The sequence below is a fragment of the Salmo trutta genome, chromosome 28 (genome assembly GCF_901001165.1).
Source record: "Salmo trutta chromosome 28, fSalTru1.1, whole genome shotgun sequence".
NCBI classification, from domain to species: Eukaryota; Metazoa; Chordata; class Actinopteri; order Salmoniformes; family Salmonidae; genus Salmo; species Salmo trutta.
The window spans coordinates 1222122-1243702 of record NC_042984.1 but is presented as its reverse complement, the minus strand read 5'-3'; the positions used below and the strand labels follow the sequence as shown (position 1 = coordinate 1243702).

At 49.3% G+C, this 21581-nt stretch overlaps 1 protein-coding gene across 1 annotated transcript in view; it reads right to left on the bottom strand.

Annotated features, from left to right (window-relative positions):
* lgr6 (leucine-rich repeat containing G protein-coupled receptor 6) overlaps positions 1-15928 on the bottom strand; it is a 60126-nt gene extending 44198 nt beyond the window's left edge. Inside the window, 3 exon segments of the mRNA XM_029718248.1 lie at positions 3240-3245; positions 10012-10063; positions 15678-15928. Coding sequence (XP_029574108.1) covers positions 3240-3245; positions 10012-10063; positions 15678-15891 — 272 coding nt within the window. The 5' untranslated portion in view covers positions 15892-15928.
* Between the last annotated feature and the right edge of the window lie 5653 nt (positions 15929-21581).

Sequence of the window (21581 nt, the reverse complement as noted above, 5' to 3'; positions counted from 1 at the left end):
AGTCAGCCAGCTGGTTCTGAGGCTCAGTTCACTAACCCAAACCAACCCCATAGAGCCTCAGGACAGCAGTCAGCCAGCTGGTTCTGAGGCTCAGTCACTAACCCAAACCAACCCCATAGAGCCTCAGGACAGCCAGCTGGTTCTGAGGCTCAGTTCACAAACCCAAACCAACCCCATAGAGCCTCAGGACAGCCCTCAGCCAGCTCGTTCTGAGGCTCAGTTCACTAACCCAAACCAACCCCATAGAGCCTCAGGACAGCCAGCTGGTTCTGAGGCTCAGTTCACAAACCCAAACCAACCCCATAGAGCCTCAGGACAGCCCTCAGCCAGCTGGTTCTGAGGCTCAGTTCACTAACCCAAACCAACCCCATAGAGCCTCAGGACAGTAGTCAGCCAGCTGGTTCTGAGGCTCAGTTCACTAACCCAAACCAACCCCACAGAGCCTCAGGACAGCACTCAGAACATCTGGCCCAACCAAATCATCACAAAACAAAAGAAAAATATATCACTTATTGGAAAGACACCCTAAAAAATCAAAGTAAACTTCAATGCTATATGTCTCTAAACAGACAGTACATGGTGGCAGACTATCTGACCACTGTGACTGATGATAAACTGAGGAAACCACTGACTAGGTACAGACTCAGAGAGGACAGTCTGGCTACAGAGACCGGTCGTCACAGATCTGCATTTCCTATTACACTATGACAAATACTCAGATCTAAGAGAATCACACATGTCTCTCTCTGTGTCTCTCTCTGTGTCTCTCTCTCTGTGTCTCTCTCTCTGTGTCTCTCTCTCTCTGTGTCTCTCTCTGTGTCTCTCTCTCTCTCTCTCTCTCTCTCTCTCTCTCTCTCTCTCTCTCTCTCTCTCTCTCTCTCTCTCTCTCTCTCTCAGTAAATGCTACTTAGTTCCTCTCCAGTCCCCGTGAGGAGTATCAAAGTCACAGCTAATACATATATTACAGCCTTGATTAGAGAGAAGCTCACACACCCACAGGCTAACAACACACACACACACACACACCACACACACACACACACACACACACACACACACACACACACACACACACACACACACACACACAGGTGTACACACGCTCACACACACACAGGTCAACACACACACACACACACACACACACACACACACACACACACACACACACACACACACACCACCTCACACACACACCACCTCACACCACCTCACACACACACACACACACACACACACACACACACACACACACACACACACACACACACACACACACACACACACACACACAGGCCAACAACACACACACACTCACACACACACAAGCCAGCAACCTAGAAGTGGACAAAGCTTTCTCTGTAGAGCAATGTAGAGGAAGAGGACACATACACTCTCATAGCTTCGCAGGGATAGGACGGAGCGCAATGGAATCACGGCCATCGAGTATCCAGCACGCACACACACACACACACACACGCACACGCACACGCACACACACACGCGCACATACACACACACACACACACACACATGCTCATACAGGAGTCTCTCTCTCTCCTCTCTAAAGGATATGTCTGTATTCAGGAGTCTCTCTCTCCTCTCTAAAGGATATGTCTGTATTCAGGAGTCTCTCTCTCGTCTCTAAACGATATGTCTGTATTCAGGAGTCTCTCTCTCTCCTCTCTAAAGGATATGTCTGTATTCAGGAGTCTCTCTCTCTCTCCTCTCTAAAGGATATGTTTGTATTCAGGAGTCTCTCTCTCTCTTCTCTAAAGGATATGTCTGTATTCAGGAGTCTCTCTCTCTCTCCTCTCTAAAGGATATGTCTGTATTCGGGAGTCTCTCTCTCTCCTCTCTAAAGGATATGTCTGTATTCAGGAGTCTCTCTCTCCTCTCTAAAGGATATGTCTGTATTCAGGAGTCTCTCTCTCTCCTCTCTAAAGGATATGTCTGTATTCAGGAGTCTCTCTCTCTCTAAAGGATATGTCTGTATTCAGGAGTCTCTCTCTCTCTCTCCTCTCTAAAGGATATGTCTGTATTCAGGAGTCTCTCTCTCTCTCCTCTCTAAAGAATATGTCTGTATTCAGGAGTCTCTCTCTCTCCTCTCTAAAGGATATGTCTGTATTCAGGAGTCCCTCTCTCTCCTCTCTAAAGGATATGTCTGTATACTTGAGTCTCTCTCTCTCTCTCTCCTCTCTAAAGGATATGCCTATATTCAGGAGTCTCTCTCTCTCTCCTCTCTAAAGGATATGTCTGTATTCAGGAGTCTCTCTCTCTCTAAACGATATGTCTGTATTCAGGAGTCTCTCTCTCTCCTCTCTAAAGGATATGTCTGTATTCAGGAGTCTCTCTCTCTCTCCTCTCTAAAGGATATGTCTGTATTCAGGAGTCTCTCTCTCCTCTCTTGGGAAATGCTGTGGTTGTTGTTATTGAGCCTGCTGCTACTAAATATAGCCCCTGACTAACGTTTAAAACACATACACAACGTTTAAAATACATACACACAACTTCCACCCCATTTATTTGTCTACCACCTACCCCCAAGCATAAATATCTCTTGTTACCAGCGGAAGTTGCTTTGTGAGAATTGCCCCAAGGGAGTGGCTTTGTGAGGGAGTGGCTTTGTGAGGGAGTGGCTTTGTGAGGGAGTGGCTTTGTGAGGGAGTGGCTTTGTGAGGGAGTGGCTTTGTGCGATTGCAGAACACCAAAGAGGGAGAGCGAAGAAATGAAAGAGTAGTGTAAGGATTTGTCCTCTTTGCAGAACTATTTCTTCCATTTCTTTTTAGTTAGTAATTACAGGTATCTGTCTTTCTCTCATGTCTTTAATTACAGGTGTGTCTGATCATTAACAACATATTGACTGAGAGCCAGACAGACGCCAGCAGCCATGTTTCCCTAAAACACACCCACCCTTCTCTCTCTCTCTCTCTCTCTACCTCTCTCTCTCTACCTCTCTCTCTCAATTCAATTCAATTCAATTCGCTTTATTGGCATGACGTAACAATGTACATATTGCCAAAGCTTACTTTGGATATTTACAATATAAAAAATAAATAAAAATGAGAATCAAAAATTGTCAACGGGACAACAGTAACAACAATAACCAACGGTCAATATAACCATACATTCAACAATAACAATAATCATACAGTTGAGGACATGTGCAGGTTTATTGGTCTGTCAGACACTGTCCCTCAACTTATGGCAGGCAGCAATGTAGTGCGCTGCCAACCCACAGCTCTCTGCGTCCTCCCCCAACAGGATGGGTAGCCTATCCTCATCAGAGAGGTCTTTAAAACCTTGAATAAGGATTTCAAATTTGGGGAAATGACACTCTCTAATTGTTTTATATTTTTGACATTTTGTCAGGAAATGCAGCTCCGTCTCAGGTTCTGCTGTTGTGCAGTGGTTGCACAGCCTTTCCTCTACAGGGAGCCAGGTTTTCCTGTGTCTACCCTTCTCAATGGCAAGGCTGTGCTCACTGAGCCTGTACTTTGTCAAGGTTTTTTCTAAGGTTTTGATCAGTAACCATGGTCAAATATTTAGCCATAGTGTACTGTCGATTTAGGGCCAGATAGCACTGCATTTTGCTTTGTGTTTGTGCTTGTGTTTCCCAATAAGCAATGTAGTTTTGTTTTGACTGTGTTGTAATTTGGTTTATTCTGATTGATTGGATGTTCTGGTCCTGAGGCTTCAGTGTGTTAGTAGAACAGGTTTGTGAACTCATCCCCAGGACCAGCTGGATGAGGGGACTCTTTTCTTTGCTCAGCTCTTGGCATTGCAGGGCTTGGTAATGATATGAGAGGGGGTCACTGTATTTTAGATGTTTCCAAAACTTAATTGCTCTTTTTTGAGTTTTTATTATTAGTGGATATTGGCCTAATTCTGCCCTGCATGCATTGTTTGTAGTTTTCCTCTGGACACGTAGGAGAATCTTACAGAACTCTGCATGTAGGGTTTCAATGGGGTGTTTGTCCCATTTGATGAAATCTTGTTTTGCAAGTGGACCCCACACCTCGCTGCCATAAAGTGCAATTGGTTCAATCTCTCTCTCTCTACCTCTCTCTCTCTACCTCTCTCTCTCTACCTCTACCTCTCTCTCTCTCTCTCTACCTCTCTCTCTCTCTCTCTCTCTCTCTCTCTCTCTCTCTCTCTCTCTCTCTCTCTCTCTCTCTCTCTCTGTCTCTCTCTCTCTCTCTCTCTCTGTCTCTCTCTCTTTCTCTCTCTCTCTCTCTCTCTCTCTCTCTCTCTCTCTCTCTCTCTCTCTCTCTCTCTCTCTCTGTCTCTCTCTCTCTCTGTCTCTCTGTCTCTCTGTCTCTCTGTCTCTCTGTCTCTGTAGCCCAGCGGTTTAGTGAATGTGTCCAGGTGATTTTACAGAAAGATACATTTAATGAGAGGTATGGAAGGTTTTATGGGACTTTATTCAATCTTAAATGCAAATTCCTTTTCCTAAATGGGTATGCATTGTTTATGACAACATTCAAATAAAGATGTGGCATCGGCGTTTGGAAAAGACAGACATAGAAAAAAAGTATTTGTCCCCTTTCTGATTTTCTATATTTTTGATACTGAATGTTATCAGGTCTTCAACCAACATTTAATATTAGATAAAGGAAGCTCATCTGCATGCTCGTCGTCCTCACCAGTGTCTTGACCTCAAATCACATGCGCCAAATACAACAGGTGTAGTAGACCTTACAGTGAAATGCTGAATACAACAGGTGTAGTAGACCTCACAGTGAAATGCTGAATACAACAGGTGTAGTAGACCTTACAGTGAAATGCTGAATACAACAGGTGTAGTAGACCTCACAGTGAAATGCTGAATACAACAGGTGTAGTAGACCTCACAGTGAAATGCTGAATACAACAGGTGTAGTAGACCTCACAGTGAAATGCTGAATACAACAGGTGTAGACCTCACAGTGAAATGCTGAATACAACAGGTGTAGTAGACCTCACAGTGAAATGCTGAATACAACAGGTGTAGTAGACCTTACAGTGAAATGCTTACTTACGAGCCCCTAACCAACAATGCAGTTTTAAAAAATATGGATAAGAATAAGAAATAAAAGTAAAAAGTAATTAAAGAGCAGCAGTAAAATAACAATAGCGAGACTATATACAGGGTGTTACGGTACAGAGTCAATGTGGAGGCTATATACAGGGTATTACGGTACAGAGTCAATGTGGAGGCTATATACAGGGGTACCGGTACAGAGTCAATGTGGAGGCTATATAGAGGGGGTACCGGTACAGAGTCAATGTGGAGGCTATATACAGGGCTGTACCGGTACAGAGTCAATGTGGAGGCTATATACAGGGGGTACCGGTACAGAGTCAATGTGGAGGCTATATACAGGGGGGTACCGGTACAGAGTCAATGTGGAGGCTATATACAGGGGGGTACCGGTACAGAGTCAATGTGGAGGCTATATACAGGGGGTACCGGTACAGAGTCAATGTGGAGGCTATATACAGGGTGTTACGGTACAGAGTCAATGTGGAGGCTATATACAGGGGGTACCGGTACAGAGTCAATGTGGAGGCTATATACAGGGGGTACCGGTACAGAGTCAATGTGGAGGCTATATACAGGGGTACCGGTACAGAGTCAATGTGGAGGCTATATACAGGGGGGTTACCGGTACAGAGTCAATGTGGAGGGCTATATACGGGGGGTACCGGTACAGAGTCAATGTGGAGGCTATATACAGGGGGGGGACCGGTACAGAGTCAATGTGGAGACTATATACAGGGGGAAACGTACAGAGTAATGTGGAGGCTATATACGGGGGTAGCGGCGTACAGAGTCATGTGGAGGCTATATACAGGGGAACCGGTACAGAGTCAATGTGGAGGCTATATACAGGGGGTACCGATACAGAGTCAATGTGGAGGCTATATACAGGGGGTACCGGTACCGAGTCAATGTGGAGGCTATATACAGGGGGGGTACCGGTACAGAGTCAATGTGGAGACTATATACAGGGGGAACCGGTACAGAGTCAATGTGGAGGCTATATACAGGGGGTAGCGGTACAGAGTCAATGTGGAGGCTATATACAGGGGAACCGGTACAGAGTCAATGTGGAGGCTATATACAGGGGGTACCGATACAGAGTCAATGTGGAGGCTATATACAGGGGGTACCGGTACCGAGTCAATGTGGAGGCTATATACAGGGGGTACCGGTACAGAGTCAATGTGGAGGCTATATACAGGGGGTACCGGTACAGAGTCAATGTGGAGGCTATATACAAGGGGTACAGGTACAGAGTCAATGTGGAGGCTATATACAGGGGGTACCGGTGCAGAGTCAATGTGCGGGGCCACCGGTTAGTTGAGGTAATATGTACATGTAGGTAGAGTTATTAAAGTGACTATGCATAGAGGATAACAGAGTAGCAGCAGTGTAAAAGGGGGAGGGGGGGGCAATGCAAATATTCTGGGTAGCGATTTGATTAGGTATTCAGGAGTCTTATGGCCTGGAGGTAGAAGCTGTTTAGAAGCATCTTTGACATAGACTTGGCACTCCGGTACCGCTTGCCATGCGGTAGCAGAGAGAACAGTCTATGACTAGTGTGGCTGGAGTCTTTGACAATTTTTAGGGCCTTCCTCTGACACCGCCTGGTATAGAGGTCCTGGATGGCAGGAAGCTTGGCCCCAGTGATGTACTGGGCTGTACGCACTACCCTCTGTAGTGCCTTGCGGTCGGAGGCCGAGCAGTTGCCATACCAGGCAGTGATGCAACCAGCCAGGATGCTCTCGATGGTGCAGCTGTAGAACCTTTTGAGGATCTGAGGACCCATGCCAAATCTTTTTAGTCTCCTGAGGGGGAATAGGTTTTGTCGTGCCCTCTTCACGACTGTCTTGGTGTGCTTGGACCATGTTAGTTTGCTGGTGATGTGGACACCAAGGAACTTGAAGCTCTCAACCTGCTCCACTGCAGCCCCTTCGATGAGAATGGTGGTGTGCTCAGTCCTCCTTTTACTGTTGTCCACAATCATCTCATTTGTCTTGATCACGTTGAGGGAGAGTTGTCCTGGCACCACGCGGCCAGGTCTCTGACCTACTCCCTATAGGCTGTCTCGTCGTTGTCCGTGATCAGGCCTACCACTGTTGTATCATCGGCAAACTTAGAAGGTGGTCTAGGGTTTCTGGGATAATGGTGTTGATGTGAGCCATGACCAACCTTTCAAAGCACTTCATGGCTCCAGACATGAGCTCTATGGGTCGGTAGTCATTTAGGCAGGTTACCTTAATGTTCTTGGTCACAGGGACTATGGTGGTCTGCTTGAAACATGTTGGTATTACAGACTCAGTCAGGGAGAGGTTGAAAATGTCAGTGAAGATACTTGCCAGTTGGTCAGCGCATGCTCGCAGTACACGTCCTAGTAATCCGTCTGGCCCTGCGGCCTTGTGAATGTCGACCTGTTTAAAGGTCTTACTCACATCGGCTACGGAGAGCGTGATCACAAATTTGTCTGGAACAGCTGATGCTCTGATGCATGCTTCAGTGTTGCTTGCCTTGAAGCGAGCATAGAAGTAATTTAGCTTGTCTGGTAGGCTTGTGTCACTTGGCAGCTCGCGGCTGTGCTTCCCTTTGTAGTCTGTAATAGTTTGCAAGCCCTGCCACATAAGATGAGCGTTGGAGCTGGTGTAGTATGATTCAATCTTAGCCCTGTACTGATGCTTTGCCTGTTTGATGGTTCGTCGAAGGGCATAGCAGGATTTCTTGTTTGCTTCCTACACCTTGAAAGCGGCAGCTCTAGCCTTTAGCTCAGTGTGGACGTAGCCTGTAATCCATGGTTTCTGGTTGGGGTATGTGCGTACGGTCACTGGGGGGGGGACATCATCGATGCACTTATTGATAAAGCCAATGACTGATGTGATGTACTCCTCAATGCCATCGGAGGAATCCCAGAACATATTCCAGTCTGTAGTAGCAAAACAGTCCTGTAGTTTAGCATCTGCTTCATCTGACCACTTTTTTATAGACCGAGTCACTGGTGCTTCCTGGTTTAATTTTTGCTTGAAAGCAGGAATCAGGAGGATAAAGTTGTGGTCAGATTTGCCAAATGGAGGGCGAGGGAGAGTTTTGTTTGTGTCTCTGTGTGTGGAGTAAAGGTGGTCCAGAGGTTTTTTTCCTCTGGTAGCACATTTAAATGAGGTAAAACGGATTTAAGTTTCCCTGCATTAAAGTCCCCGGTTACTAGGAGCGTCGCCTCTGGGTGAGCGTTTTCTTGTTTGCTTATGGCGGAATACAGCTCATTCAATGCTGTCTTAGTGCCAGCCTCTGACTGTGGTGGTATGTAAACAACTACGAAAAATACAGATGAAAACTCTCTAGGTAGATAGTGTGGTCTACAGCTTATCATGAGATACTCTACCTCAGGCGAGCAATACCTAGAGACTTCGTTAGACCTGACTGCAGTTTGAAGTCGCAACCGACTTCAGTGGGCAAAGGCTTACCGTCGCTGGAGAGGAATCAGATGAATCCCGGTTTCAACCGTACCGGGCAGATGGCAGACAGCGTCATGTGAGCGAGCGGTTTGCTGATGTCAACGTTGTGAACAGAGTCCCACATGGTGGCAGTGGGGTTATGGTACGGGCAGGCATAAGCTACGGACAACGAACACAATTTAATTTTATCCATGGCAATTTGAACGCTCAGAGATACTGTGATGAGATGCTGAGGTTCATTGTCGTGCCGTTCATCCTCCTCCATCACCTAATGTTTCAGCATGATAATGCACGGCCCCATGTCACAAGGATCTGTACACAATTCCTGGAAGCTGAACATGTCCCAGTTCTTCCATGGCCTGCATAATCACCAGACTTGTCACTCATTGAACATGTTTGGGATGCTCTGGATCAACATATACGACAGCGTGTTCCAGTTCTCGCTAATATCCAGCAACTTCACACAGCCATTGAAGAGGAGCTGGACAACATTCCACAGGCCACAATCAACAGTTTGATCAACTCTATACGAAGGAGATGTGTCGTGATGCATGAGGCAAATGGTGGTCACACCAGATAATGACTGGGTTTCTGATCTATGCAATTACCTTTTTTTTAAAGGTATCTGTGACCAACTGATGCATATCTGACGAGGAAGAGGAGGGCAGACTGACGAGGAAGAGGAGGGCAGACTGACGAGGAAGAGGAGGGCAGACTGACGAGGAAGAGGAGGGCAGACTGACGAGGAAGAGGAGGGCAGACTGACAAGGAATAGGAGGGCAGACTGACGAGGAATAGGAGGGCAGACTGACGAGGAAGAGGAGGGCAGACTGACGAGGAAGAGGAGGGCAGACTGAAAAGGAAGAGGAGGGCAGACTGACAAGGAAGAGGAGGGCAGACTGAAAAGGAAGAGGAGGGCAGACTGACAAGGAAGAGGAGGGCAGACAGATGAGGAAGAGGAGGGCAGACAGATGAGGAAGAGGAGGGCAGACTGACAAGGAAGAGGAGGGCAGACAGATGAGGAAGAGGAGGGCAGACAGATGAGGAAGAGGAGGGCAGACTGACAAGGAAGAGGAGGGCAGACTGACAAGGAAGAGGAGGGCAGACTGACGAGGAAGAGGAGGGCAGACTGAAAAGGAAGAGGAAGGCAGACTGACGAGGAAGAGGAGGGCAGACTGACAAGGAATAGGAGGAGGGCAGACTGATGAGGAAGAGGAGGACAGACTGATGAGGAAGAGGAGGGCAGACTGACGAGGAAGAGGAGGGCAGACTGAATGTTTTCTTAACCTTCTTGAACTGCACTGTTTGTTAAAGGCTTGTAAGTCAGCATTTCACGGTAAAGTCTACACTTGTTGTATTCGGCGTGTGTGACAAATACTGTTTGATTTGATTAAAATCACTTTATTGGTCAATGGTACACAAGGTCCAACCTCATTTTGAGTTCTGCTTTAAACCCAACCCTTCTAAAAGACACACAACCAGTTGAAGTAGGAAGTTTACATACACTTAGGTTGGAGTCATTAAAACTCGTTTTTCAACCACTCCACAAATTTCTTGTTAACAAACTATAGTTTTGACAAGTCGGTTAGGACATCTACTTTGTCCATGACACAAGTCATTTTTATATAGCTAGTAATGGTTATTTTCCCATTGGACGGCGCACAATTGGCCCAGCGTCGTCCGGGTTAGGGGAGGGTTTGGCCGGGGTAGGCCATCATTGTAAAATTAGACTTTGTTCTTAACTGACTTTCCTAGTTAAATAAATGTTCAATTGAAATAAAATAAATATTTTATGTAGATAGTACTAGTTATTTTATAGGTCAATGTCTAGGCAACCTGTTCCGCCTCCCATTACCAAAACCCCACCCACACTGTTTGATTGACAGGTCTAACAAATGTAAAATATGATAACGTAAATGAGCAATATGACAGATTTATCGAATTCGATTAATCATTAGAATTTTGACATGTTTAAACCACACAGAGTATGGAAAAGCATTGTCAATTGAGAATTAATTTTATATTTAGTACATCTGGGGAGGAGGGGGGAGAGAGGAGTAGAGTGGGGGAGGAGGGGGAGAGAGAGGAGGGGGGAGAGAGGAGGAGAGAGGGGGAGGAGGGGGGAGTACAGTGGGCGAGGAGGGGGGAGAGAGGTGTAGAGTGGGGGAGAAGGGGGAGTAGAGTGGGGGAGGAGGTGGGAGAGAGGAGTAGAGTGGGGGAGGAGGGGGGAGTACAGTGGGCGAGGAGGGGGAAGACAGGAGTAAAGAGGGGGAGGAGGGGGGAGTACAGTGGGCGAGGAGGGGTGAGAGAGGTGTAGAGTGGGGAGAAGGGGGAGTAGAGTGGGGGAGGAGGTGGGAGAGAGGAGTAGAGTGGGGGAGAAGGTGGGAGAGAGGAGTAGAGTGGGGGAGGAGGGGGGAGAGAGAGGAGGGGGGAGAGAGGAGTAGAGTGGGGGAGGAGGTGGGAGAGAGAGGAGGGGGGAGAGAGGAGTAGAGTGAGGGAGGAGGGGGGAGGGTAGAGTGGAGGAAGAAGGGGGAGTAGAGTGGGGGAGGAGGGGGGAGAGAGGAGTAGAGTGGGGGAGGAGGGGGGAGTACAGTGGGTGAGGATCAAATCAAATCAAATTTATTTATATAGCCCTTCGTACATCAGCTGAAATCTCAAAGTGCTGTACAGAAACCCAGCCTAAAACCCCAAACAGCAAGCGGAGGGGGGAGGGGGGAGAGAGGAGTAGAGAGGGGGAGGAGGGGGAAGAGTAGAGTGGAGGAAGAAGGGGGAGTAGACTGGGGAGGAGGGGAGAGTAAAGTGGGTTAGGAGGGGGGAGAGAGGAGGAGAGTGGGGGAGGAAAAGCACCAGTAAGTAAATATTTCACTATTAGTCTTCACCTGTTGTTTACCAAGCATGTCACTATTAGTCCTGTTGGCACATCACTATTAGTCCTGTTGGCACATCACTATTAGTCCTGTTGGCACGTCACTATTAGTCCTGTTGGCATGTCACTATTAGTCCTGTTGGCATGTCACTATTAGTCCTGTTGGCACGTCACTATTAGTCCTGTTGTTTACCAAGCACGTCACTATTAGTCCTGTTGGCATGTCACTATTAGTCCTGTTGTTTACCCAGCATGTCACTATTAGTCCTGTTGTTTACCAAGCACATCACTATTAGTCCTGTTGTTTACCAAGCATGTCACTATTAGTCCTGTTGTTTACCAAGCACGTCACTATTAGTCCTGTTGGCATGTCACTATTAGTCCTGTTGTTTACCAAGCACGTCACTATTAGTCCTGTTGGCACGTCACTATTAGTCCTGTTGTTTACCAAGCATGTCACTATTAGTCCTGTTGTTTACCAAGCACATCACTATTAGTCCTGTTGTTTACCAAGCATGTCACTATTAGTCCTGTTGTTTACCAAGCATGTCACTATTAGTCCTGTTGGCACGTCACTATTAGTCCTGTTGTTTACCAAGCACGTCACTATTAGTCCTGTTGTTTACCAAGCATGTCACTATTAGTCCTGTTGGCACGTCACTATTAGTCCTGTTGTTTACCAAGCATGTCACTATTAGTCCTGTTGTTTACCAAGCATGTCACTATTAGTCCTGTTGGCACGTCACTATTAGTCCTGTTGTTTACCAAGCACATCACTATTAGTCCTGTTGTTTACCCAGCATGTCACTATTAGTCCTGTTGTTTACCAAGCATGTCACTATTAGTCCTGTTGTTTACCCAGCATGTCACTATTAGTCCTGTTGTTTACCAAGCACGTCACTATTAGTCCTGTTGGCATGTCACTATTAGTCCTGTTGTTTACCAAGCATGTCACTATTAGTCCTGTTGTTTACCAAGCACGTCACTATTAGTCCTGTTGTTTACCAAGCATGTCACTATTAGTCCTGTTGTTTACCAAGCATGTCACTATTAGTCCTGTTGGCACGTCACTATTAGTCCTGTTGTTTACCAAGCATGTCACTATTAGTCCTGTTGTTTACCAAGCATGTCACTATTAGTCCTGTTGGCATGTCACTATTAGTCCTGTTGTTTACCAAGCATGTCACTATTAGTCCTGTTGTTTACCAAGCATGTCACTATTAGTCCTGTTGGCACGTCACTATTAGTCCTGTTGTTTACCAAGCATGTCACTATTAGTCCTGTTGTTTACCAAGCATGTCACTATTAGTCCTGTTGGCACGTCACTATTAGTCCTGTTGTTTACCAAGCACGTCACTATTAGTCCTGTTGTTTACCAAGCATGTCACTATTAGTCCTGTTGTTTACCCAGCATGTGCCAAATGAAATTGGACTGTACGAGCCGTAACTTCCTAGTAAATACATTGTATCTGTGAGCTACTCTCAGAAGCTCTGGCTCAATATAAACCAGCAAGAAGTGTTAGCTTCATACTCAGGTATCACATGAGCTACACTCTCTGCCTCCGTTTTAAGGTCGTGTTACCTGCAGGTACATACAACACCTCTCCATACAACCCACCAGAGGAAGCGTTCTGAAACACACACAAGCCCCTGGGCAGATCCTTCTCTCTAATCTCATATCAAAGCCTGCGTCTTTCAAAGCATCACACAAACGTGATCTTCCTGTCCGGTTTTGCACCCCCTCAGGCACGTGCGGTGGAGGAGATCTTTGCAGGCTGTACTCAGCCTTGTCTCAGGGTAGTAAGTTAGGGGTCTGTTGATAACCCTCAAGTGGTGTGGGGTCTGTGTTTTGGCAAAGTGGGTGGGGTTATATCCTGCCTGTTTGGCCCTGTCCGGGGGTTTCGTCGGACGGGGCCACAGTGTCTCCATACCCCCTCCAGTCTCAGCCTACAGTATCTATGCTGTAATAGTCTATGTGCCTGGGGGCTGGGGTTAGTCTGTTATATCTGGTGTCATTCTCCTGTCTTATCTGGTGTCTCTCTGTCTCTCTCTCTCTCTCTCTGTCTCTCTGTCTGTCTCTCTCTCTCTGTCTCTCTCTCTCTCTCTCTCTCTCTCTCTCTCTCTCTCTCTCTCTCTCTCTCTCACTACCTGGCCTGATGACTCCTTGCTGTCCCCAGTCCATCTGGTCGTGCTGCTGAGGCTAGGGAACCCTGACCTGTTCACCGGACGTGCTGTTTTCGACTCTCTCTCTCTTTACCGCACCTGCCGTCTCTAACTCTGAATGATCGGCTATGAAAAAGCCAACTGACATTTCCTCCTGAGGTGCTGACCTGTTGCACCCTCGACAACCACTGTGATTATTACTATCTGACCCTGCTGATCATCTATGAACGTTTGAACATCTTGAAGAACGATCTGGCCAGTGGAGGCTGTTGATGGGAGGGACGGCTCATCCTAACGGATGGAACAGAGTCGACGGAACGACATCATGCACATTAAAGACGCGGTTTCCACGTGTTTGATACCACTCCGTTATGAGCTGTCCTCCCCTCAACAGCCCCCACTGGATCTGGCCTTAATGTACTCTCATCATCTCCTCTGGCAAAGCCAGAAAGGGACTGGCCACCCTTCCGAGCCTACTTCCTCTCCAAGTTTCTTCCTAAGTTCCTGTCTTCCTTGCCACTGTGCTTCTACATCTGCGGTGCTTATTGTTTTGGGGCTGGCGACATCGGCTGATATAAAAAAAAAAAAATCATAAATACATTTTATTTGATGACACACACACCACCTCACACACACACACACACACACACACACACACACCACCTCACACACACACACACACACACACACACACACACACACACACACACACACACACACCACCTCTCACACACACACACACACACACACCACCTCTCTCACACACACACACACACACCACCTCACACACACACACACACACACACACACCACACACACACACACACACACACACACACACACACACACACACACACACACACACACACACACACACACCACCTCACACACACACCACCTCACACCACCTCACACACACACACACACACACACACACACACACACACACACACACACACACACACACACACACACACACACACCACCTCACACACACACACACCCTTCTAGTTGCTTATAGTAACAATTCTCTTCATAAATCATAGAGCGATGTATTGTAGAAACTCTGAAAACATTCTGCTGTTCTGATTCTAGAGGCGTTACTATGGAGACGCACAGTGAGAAAGATGTCGGGGCAATGTTTAGCTTGTGTGTCCTGTAATGCTGTGTTTATAAACACTTGGATGGGTCCGTATGAATACAGCAGCCAACGTTTGATGTTAGAATGTCCTACAGTCTATATGACGGCCCCTCTAGAGGTCACCTGGTGTCCTACAGTCTGTCCACCTCTGATCCCCTCTAGAGGTCACCTGGTGTCCTACAGTCTGTCCACCTCTGATCCCCTCTAGAGGTCACCTGGTGTCCTACAGTCTGTCCACCTCTGATCCCCTCTAGAGGTCACCTGGTGTCCTACAGTCTGTCCACCTCTGATCCCCTCTAGAGGTCACCTGGTGTCCTGCAGTCTATATGACGGCCCCTCTAGAGGTCACCTGGTGTCCTGCAGTCTATATGACGGCCCCTCTAGAGGTCACCTGGTGTCCTGCAGTCTATATGACAGCCCCTCTAGAGGTCACCTGGTGTCCTGCAGTCTATATGACAGCCCCTCTAGAGGTCACCTGGTGTCCTGCAGTCTATATGACAGCCCCTCTAGATAGGTAAATATAGATACATACTGTAGTGTACTTACAGGTAAGTAGTTAGGTGGCTGAGGGGTAGGGTAGAGGGGGTAGGGGGTAGGGTAGAGGGGGTAGGGGTAGGGTAGAGGGGGTAGGGTAGAGGGTAGAGGGGGTAGGGTAGAGGGGGTAGGGGGTAGGGTAGAGGGGGTAGGGGGTAGGGTAGAGGGGGTGGGGTAGAGGGGGTAGGGGTAGGGTAGAGGGGGTAGGGTAGAGGGGGTAGGGGGTAGGGTAGATGGGGTAGGGGGTAGGGTAGAGGGGGTAGGGTAGAGGGGGTAGGGGGTAGGGTAGAGGGGGTAGGGTAGAGGGGGTAGGGGGTAGGGTAGAGGGGGTAGGGGATAAGGTAAATATAGATACTGTAGTGTACTTACAGGTAAGTAGTTAGGTGGCTGAGGGGTAGAGTAGAGGGGGTAGGGGGTAGGGTAGAGGGGGTAGGGTAGAGGGGGGTAGGGGTAGGGTAGAGGGGGTAGGGTAGAGGGGGTAGGGGATAAGGTAAATATAGATACTGTAGTGTACTTACAGGTAAGTAGTTAGGTGGCTGAGGTTGGCAGGTACAGCTGTTAGTCCCAATTCAGAACAGTCCGCCAGAACAAAGATACCATCCTCCTCACACTGACACGGAGAAGGGCACAGTCCTGCCCGCGATGAGTCCTTCTGCAGCCCGTACCCGTACCCCAACACAGCCCACGACCAGCACAGCACCGTCAACACACACAGCATCTCTCTCTCTGTCAGTCTCTCTCTCTTTCTCCCGCTCTCTCTGTCAGTATCTCCAGTCTTGTCAGTCTCTCTCTCTTTCTGTCAGTATCTCCAGTCTTGTCAGTCTCTCTCTCTTTCTGTCAGTATCTCCAGTCTTGTCAGTCTCTCTCTCTCTCTGTCAGTCTCTCCAGTCTTGTCAGTCTCTCCAGTCTTGTCAGTCTCTCTCTCTCTGGTCCAGTGTGTATACCAGTCAGCAGTTAGGTCCCACAGTTTGCATAACAAATCTCTTGGTTGCCTTCTCTCTCTGCTCTCTCTCTCTCTTCTCTTTTTCTGTGTCAATCTGCCTCCCACCTCTCTCTCTCTCTCTCTCTCTCTCTCCCACCTCTCTCTCTCTCTTTCTCTCTCCCACCTCTCTCTCTCTCTCTCTCTCTCTCTCTCTCTCTCTCTCTCTCTCTCTCTCTCTCTCTCTCTCTTCTCTTCTTCTGTGTCAATCTGCCTCCCACCTCTCTCTCTCTCTCTCTCCCACCTCTCTCTCTCTCTCTCTCTCTCTCTCTCTCTCTCCCACCTCTCTCTCTCTCTTTCTCTCTCCCACCTCTCTCTCTCTCTCTCTCTCCCTCTCTCTCTCTCTCTCTCTCTCTCCCACCTCTCTCTCTCTCTCTCTCTCTCTCTCTCTCTCTCCCACCTCTCTCTCTCTCTTTTGAAACATGTACCTATTGTATAGTGAATTCATCAGCTCTGAATGGGCTGTGCTTATTGGCTCAAAGTTTTGGAGCTGGGCCGGAACATTTCAGATGAGGGGAGGGCCCTAGATCCCTTTCTCTTTGAGTCTGGGAGGGAGAAAACAGGAAGAAGAGGGGAACGAAGAGCAGTGGGGAGGAGGGGAAGAGGGAGGAGTGGGGGAGAGAGAGGTGGGGAGGAGGGGAAGAGAGAGGAATGGGGAGGAGGGGAAGAGAGAGGAGTGGAGAGGGGAAGAGAGAGGAGAGGGGGGAGAGAGAGAGGTCGGGAGGAGGGGAAGAGAGAGGAGTGGGGGAGAGAGAGAGAGGTTGGGAGAGGAGGGGAGCTGTACAGTAGACTAGGGTGGAGGTGTTGGGTGAGAGGTGGGTGAGATGGGGGTGAGGGGTGGGTGAGAGGTGGGTGAGAGGTGGGTGAGAGGTGGGTGAGAGGTGGGTGGGATGTGGGTGAGATGGGGGTGAGATGGGGGTGAGATCGAGGTGGGTGAGATGGAGGTGGGTGAGAGGTGGGTGAGAGGGGGGTGAGAGGGGGGTATGGGGTGGGTGAGAGGTGGGTGAGAGGTGGGTGAGAGAGGGGTGAGAGGTGGGTGAGAGGGGGGTGAGAGGTGGGTGAGAGGTGGGTGAGAGGGGGGTGAGAGGTGGGTGAGAGGGTGGTGAGAGGGGGGTGAGAGGGGGGTGAGATGGGGGTGAGATGGGGTGAGAGGGGGGTGAGAGGTGGGTGAGAGGGGGGTTAGAGGTGGGTGAGAGGGGGGTGAGAGGTGGGTGAGAGGGGGGTGAGAGGGGGGTATGGGGTGGGTGAGAGGAGGGTGAGATGGGGGTGAGAGGTGGGTGAGAGGGGGGTGAGAGGGGGGTGAGATGGGGGTGAGAGGAGGGTGAGAGGGGGGTGAGAGGGGGGTGAGATGGGGGTGAGAGGTGGGTGAGAGGGGGGTGAGAGGGGGGTGAGATGTGGGTGAGTGGAGGGTGAGAGGGGGGTGAGAGGGGGGTGAGGGGGGGGTGAGATGGGGGTGAGAGTTGGGTGAGATGGGGGTGAGAGGGGGGTGAGGGGGGGGTGAGAGGGGTGAGAGAGGGGTGAGAGGTGGGTGAGAGGGGGGTGAGATGGGGGTGACAGGAGGGTGAGAGGGGGGTGAGAGGGGGGTGAGGGGGGGTGAGATGGGGGTGAGATGGGGGTGAGAGGTGGGTGAGATGGGGGTGAGAGGTGGGTGAGAGGTGGGTGAGAAGGGGGTGAGAGGGGGGTGAGAGGGGGTTGAGGGGGGGGTGAGAGGGGTGAGAGAGGGGTGAGAGGTGGGTGAGAGGGGTGAGTGGTGGGTGAGTGGTGGGTGAGAGGGGGGTATGGGGTGGGTGAGAGGGGGGTATGGGGTGGGTGAGTGGTGGGTGAGAGGGGGGTGAGAGGGGGGTGAGGGGGGGTGAGAGGGGGGTGAGAGAGGGGTGAGAGAGGGGTGAGAGGGGGGTGAGGGGGGGGTGAGGGGGGGGTGAGAGGGGGGTGAGAGGTGGGTGAGAGGTGGGTGAGAGGAGGGTGAGAGGAGGGTGAGAGGTGGGTGAGAGGGGGTGAGAGGGGGGTGAGAGGGGGGTGAGAGGTGGGTGAGAGGAGGGTGAGAGGTGGGTGAGAGGAGGGTGAGAGGTGGGTGAGAGGAGGGTGAGATGGGGGTGAGAGGGGGGTGAGAGGTGGGTGAGAGGGGGGTGAGATGGGGGTGAGAGGGGGGTGAGAGGTGGGTGAGAGGTGGGTGAGAGAGGGGTGAGAGGGGGGTGAGAGGGGGGTGAGGGGGGGGTGAGAGGGGGGTGAGAGGTGGGTGAGAGGAGGGTGAGAGGTGGGTGAGAGGGGGGTGAGAGGTGGGTGAGAGGAGGGTGAGAGGTGGGTGAGAGGAGGGTGAGAGGGGGGTGAGAGGGGGGTGAGAGGTGGGTGAGAGGGGGGTGAGAGGTGGGTGAGAGGGGGGTATGGGGTGGGTGAGTGGTGGGTGAGAGGTGGGTGAGAGGGGGGTGAGAGGGGGGTATGGGGTGGGTGAGAGGTGGGTGAGATGGGGGTGAGAGGTGGGTGAGATGGGGGTGAGAGGGGGGTGAGAGGTGGGTGAGAGGGGGGTGAGATGGGGGTGAGAGGAGGGTGAGAGGTGGGTGAGAGGTGGGTGAGATGGGGGTGAGAGGAGGGTGAGAGGTGGGTGAGAGGTGGGTGAGAGGTGGGTGAGAGGGGGGTGAGATGGGGGTGAGAGGAGGGTGAGAGGTGGGTGAGAGGTGGGTGAGAGGTGGGTGAGAGGGGGGTGAGAGGAGGGTGAGATGAAGATGTGAATTGCTAGGACCTAATAATGTCTCAGCCTTCTCCACACTGCTAGGACCTAATAATGTCTCAGCCTTCTCCACACTGCTAGGACCTAATAATGTCTCAGCCTTCTCCACACTGCTAGGACCTAATAATATCTCAGCCTTCTCCACACTGCTAGGACCTAATAATGTCTCAGCCTTCTCCACACTGCTAGGACCTAATAATGTCTCAGCCTTCTCCACACTGCTAGGACCTAATAATGTCTCAGTCTTCTCCACACTGCTAGGACCTAATAATGTCTCAGCCTTCTCCACACTGCTAGGACCTAATAATGTCTCAGCCTTCTCCACTCTGCTAGGTAAAGTTCCCCCTTATCTCAACTTGCTGGTCACCATAGCAGCACCCACCTGTAGCATGCGCTCCAGCAGGTATATCTCTCTGGTCACCCCTAAAGCCAATTCCTCCTTTGACCACCTTTCCTTCCAGTTCTCTGCTGCCAATGATTGGAACGAACTACAAAAATCTCTGAAACTGGAAACACTTATCTCCCTCACTAGCTTTAAGCACCAGCTGTCAGAGCAGCTCACAGATTACTGCACCTGTACATAGCCCATCTATAATTTAGCCCAAACAACTACCTCTTCCCCTACTGTATTTATTTATTTATTTATTTATTTAGCTCCTTTGCACCCCATTATTCTACTTTGCACTTTCTTCCACTACAAATCTTCCATTCCAGTGTTTTACTTGCTATATTGTATTTATTTTGCCACCATGGCCTTTTTCACCTTCCTTATTTCACCTCATTTGCTCACTTTGTATATTGACTTATTTTTCTACTGTATTATTGACTGTATGTTTGTTTTACTCCATGTGTAACTCTGTGTTGTTGTATGTGTCAAACTGCTTTGCTTTATCTTGGCCAGGTCGCAATTGTAAATGAGAACTTGTTCTTAACTTGCCTACCTGGTTAAATAAAGGTGAAATAAAATTAATTAATTAATTAAAACAAAAAGGGGTTTTAGAGATGGAGAACACAGGTCTGATTCCTCCATCACACACACACACACACACACACACACACACACACACACACACACACACACACCACTTAGTGGGTGGGGTTATATCCTGCCTGGTTGACCCTGTCCGCGGGTATCGTCGGATGGGGCCACAGTGTCCCCTGACCCCTCCTTTCTGAGCCTCCAGTATTTATCCTGCAGTAGTTTGTGTCGGGGGGCTAGGGTCAGTCTGTTATATCTGGAGTATTTCTCCTGTCTTATCTGGTGTCCTGTGGGAATTTAAGTATGCTCTCTCTAATTCTCTCTCTTTCTTTCTCTTCTCTCGGAGGACCTGAGCCCTAGGACCATGCCTCAGGACTACCTGGCATGATGACTCCTTGCTGTCCCCATTCCACCTGGCCATGCTGCTGCTCCAGTTTCAACTGTTCTGCCTGCTGCTATGGAACCCTGACCTGTTCACCGGACGTGCTACCTGTCCCAGACCTGCTGTGTTCAACTCTCTAGAGACAGCAGGAGCGGTAGAGATACTCTCAATGATGGGCTATGAAAAGCCAACTGACATTTACTCCTGAGGTGCTGACCTGTTGCACCCTCGACAACTACTGTGATTATTATTATCTGACCCTGCTGGTCATTTATGAACATTTGAACATCTTGGCCTTGTTCTGTTATAATCTCCACCCGGCACAGCCAGAAGAGGACTTGGCCACCCCTCATAGTCTGGTTCCTCTCTAGGTTTCTTCCTAGGTTTTGGCCTTTCTAGGGAGTTTTTCCTAGCCACCGTGCTTCTACACCTGCGTTGCTTGCTGTTTGGGGGTTTTAGGCTGGGTTTCAGTACAGCACTTTGAGATATCAGCTGATGTAAGAAGGGCTTTATAAATAAATTTGATTTGATCTGGTACTACAGACTTCTGTTAGATACACCCGAGTGCTTCTTCAAGTGCTGCCTCCCGCTTTCTGATTACTAGCCACATGTAGCCTGGCTGAGCATACTCAGATGAGTGTGTGTGTGTGTGTGTGTGTGTGTGTGTGTGTGTGAGAGAGAGAGAGAGACAGAGAGAGAGTCAGGTAACTGCTTGTCTTTGTGTTTTTCAGACTACCGTTGCTTAGATAGGGAGTGGAGAGAAGGAGAGAGAGGGGGTTGTTCCTTTGATCCAGTATGTTGGATTAAGGGGTGTGTGTGTGTGTATTTAGTTCTTGTACTGAGGCCGGTGCTAGAAAACAACCCCTAAAGCTGTGTGAGGAGCACACAGGAATACTGAAGTTATTCTTTATTTAACTAGGCAAGTCAGTTAAGAACAAATTGTTATTTTCAATGACGTCCTAGGAACAGTGGGTTAACTGCCTTGTTCAGAGGCAGAACGACAGATTTTTACCTTGTCAGCTCGGGTATTCGATCTTGCAACCTTACGGTTACTAATCCAACACTCTAACCACTAGGCTACTTGCCGCCCCAGGTGGGTACAGGTGGGTACAGTGAGTACGGTGTGTTGAGAGGAGTGGAGACCAAGAAAGGTCCAGTCACCAGGACCACAAACACAAATTCCATCTAGACACCATTCCGCTAGAGCACGCAAATACCTCGGCCTAAACATCAGCCCCACAGGTAACTTCCACAAAGCTGTGAACGAGCTGAGAGACAAGGTGATAGGCTGAGAGCTGAGAGACAAGGTGATAGGCTGAGAGCTGAGAGACAAGGTGATAGGC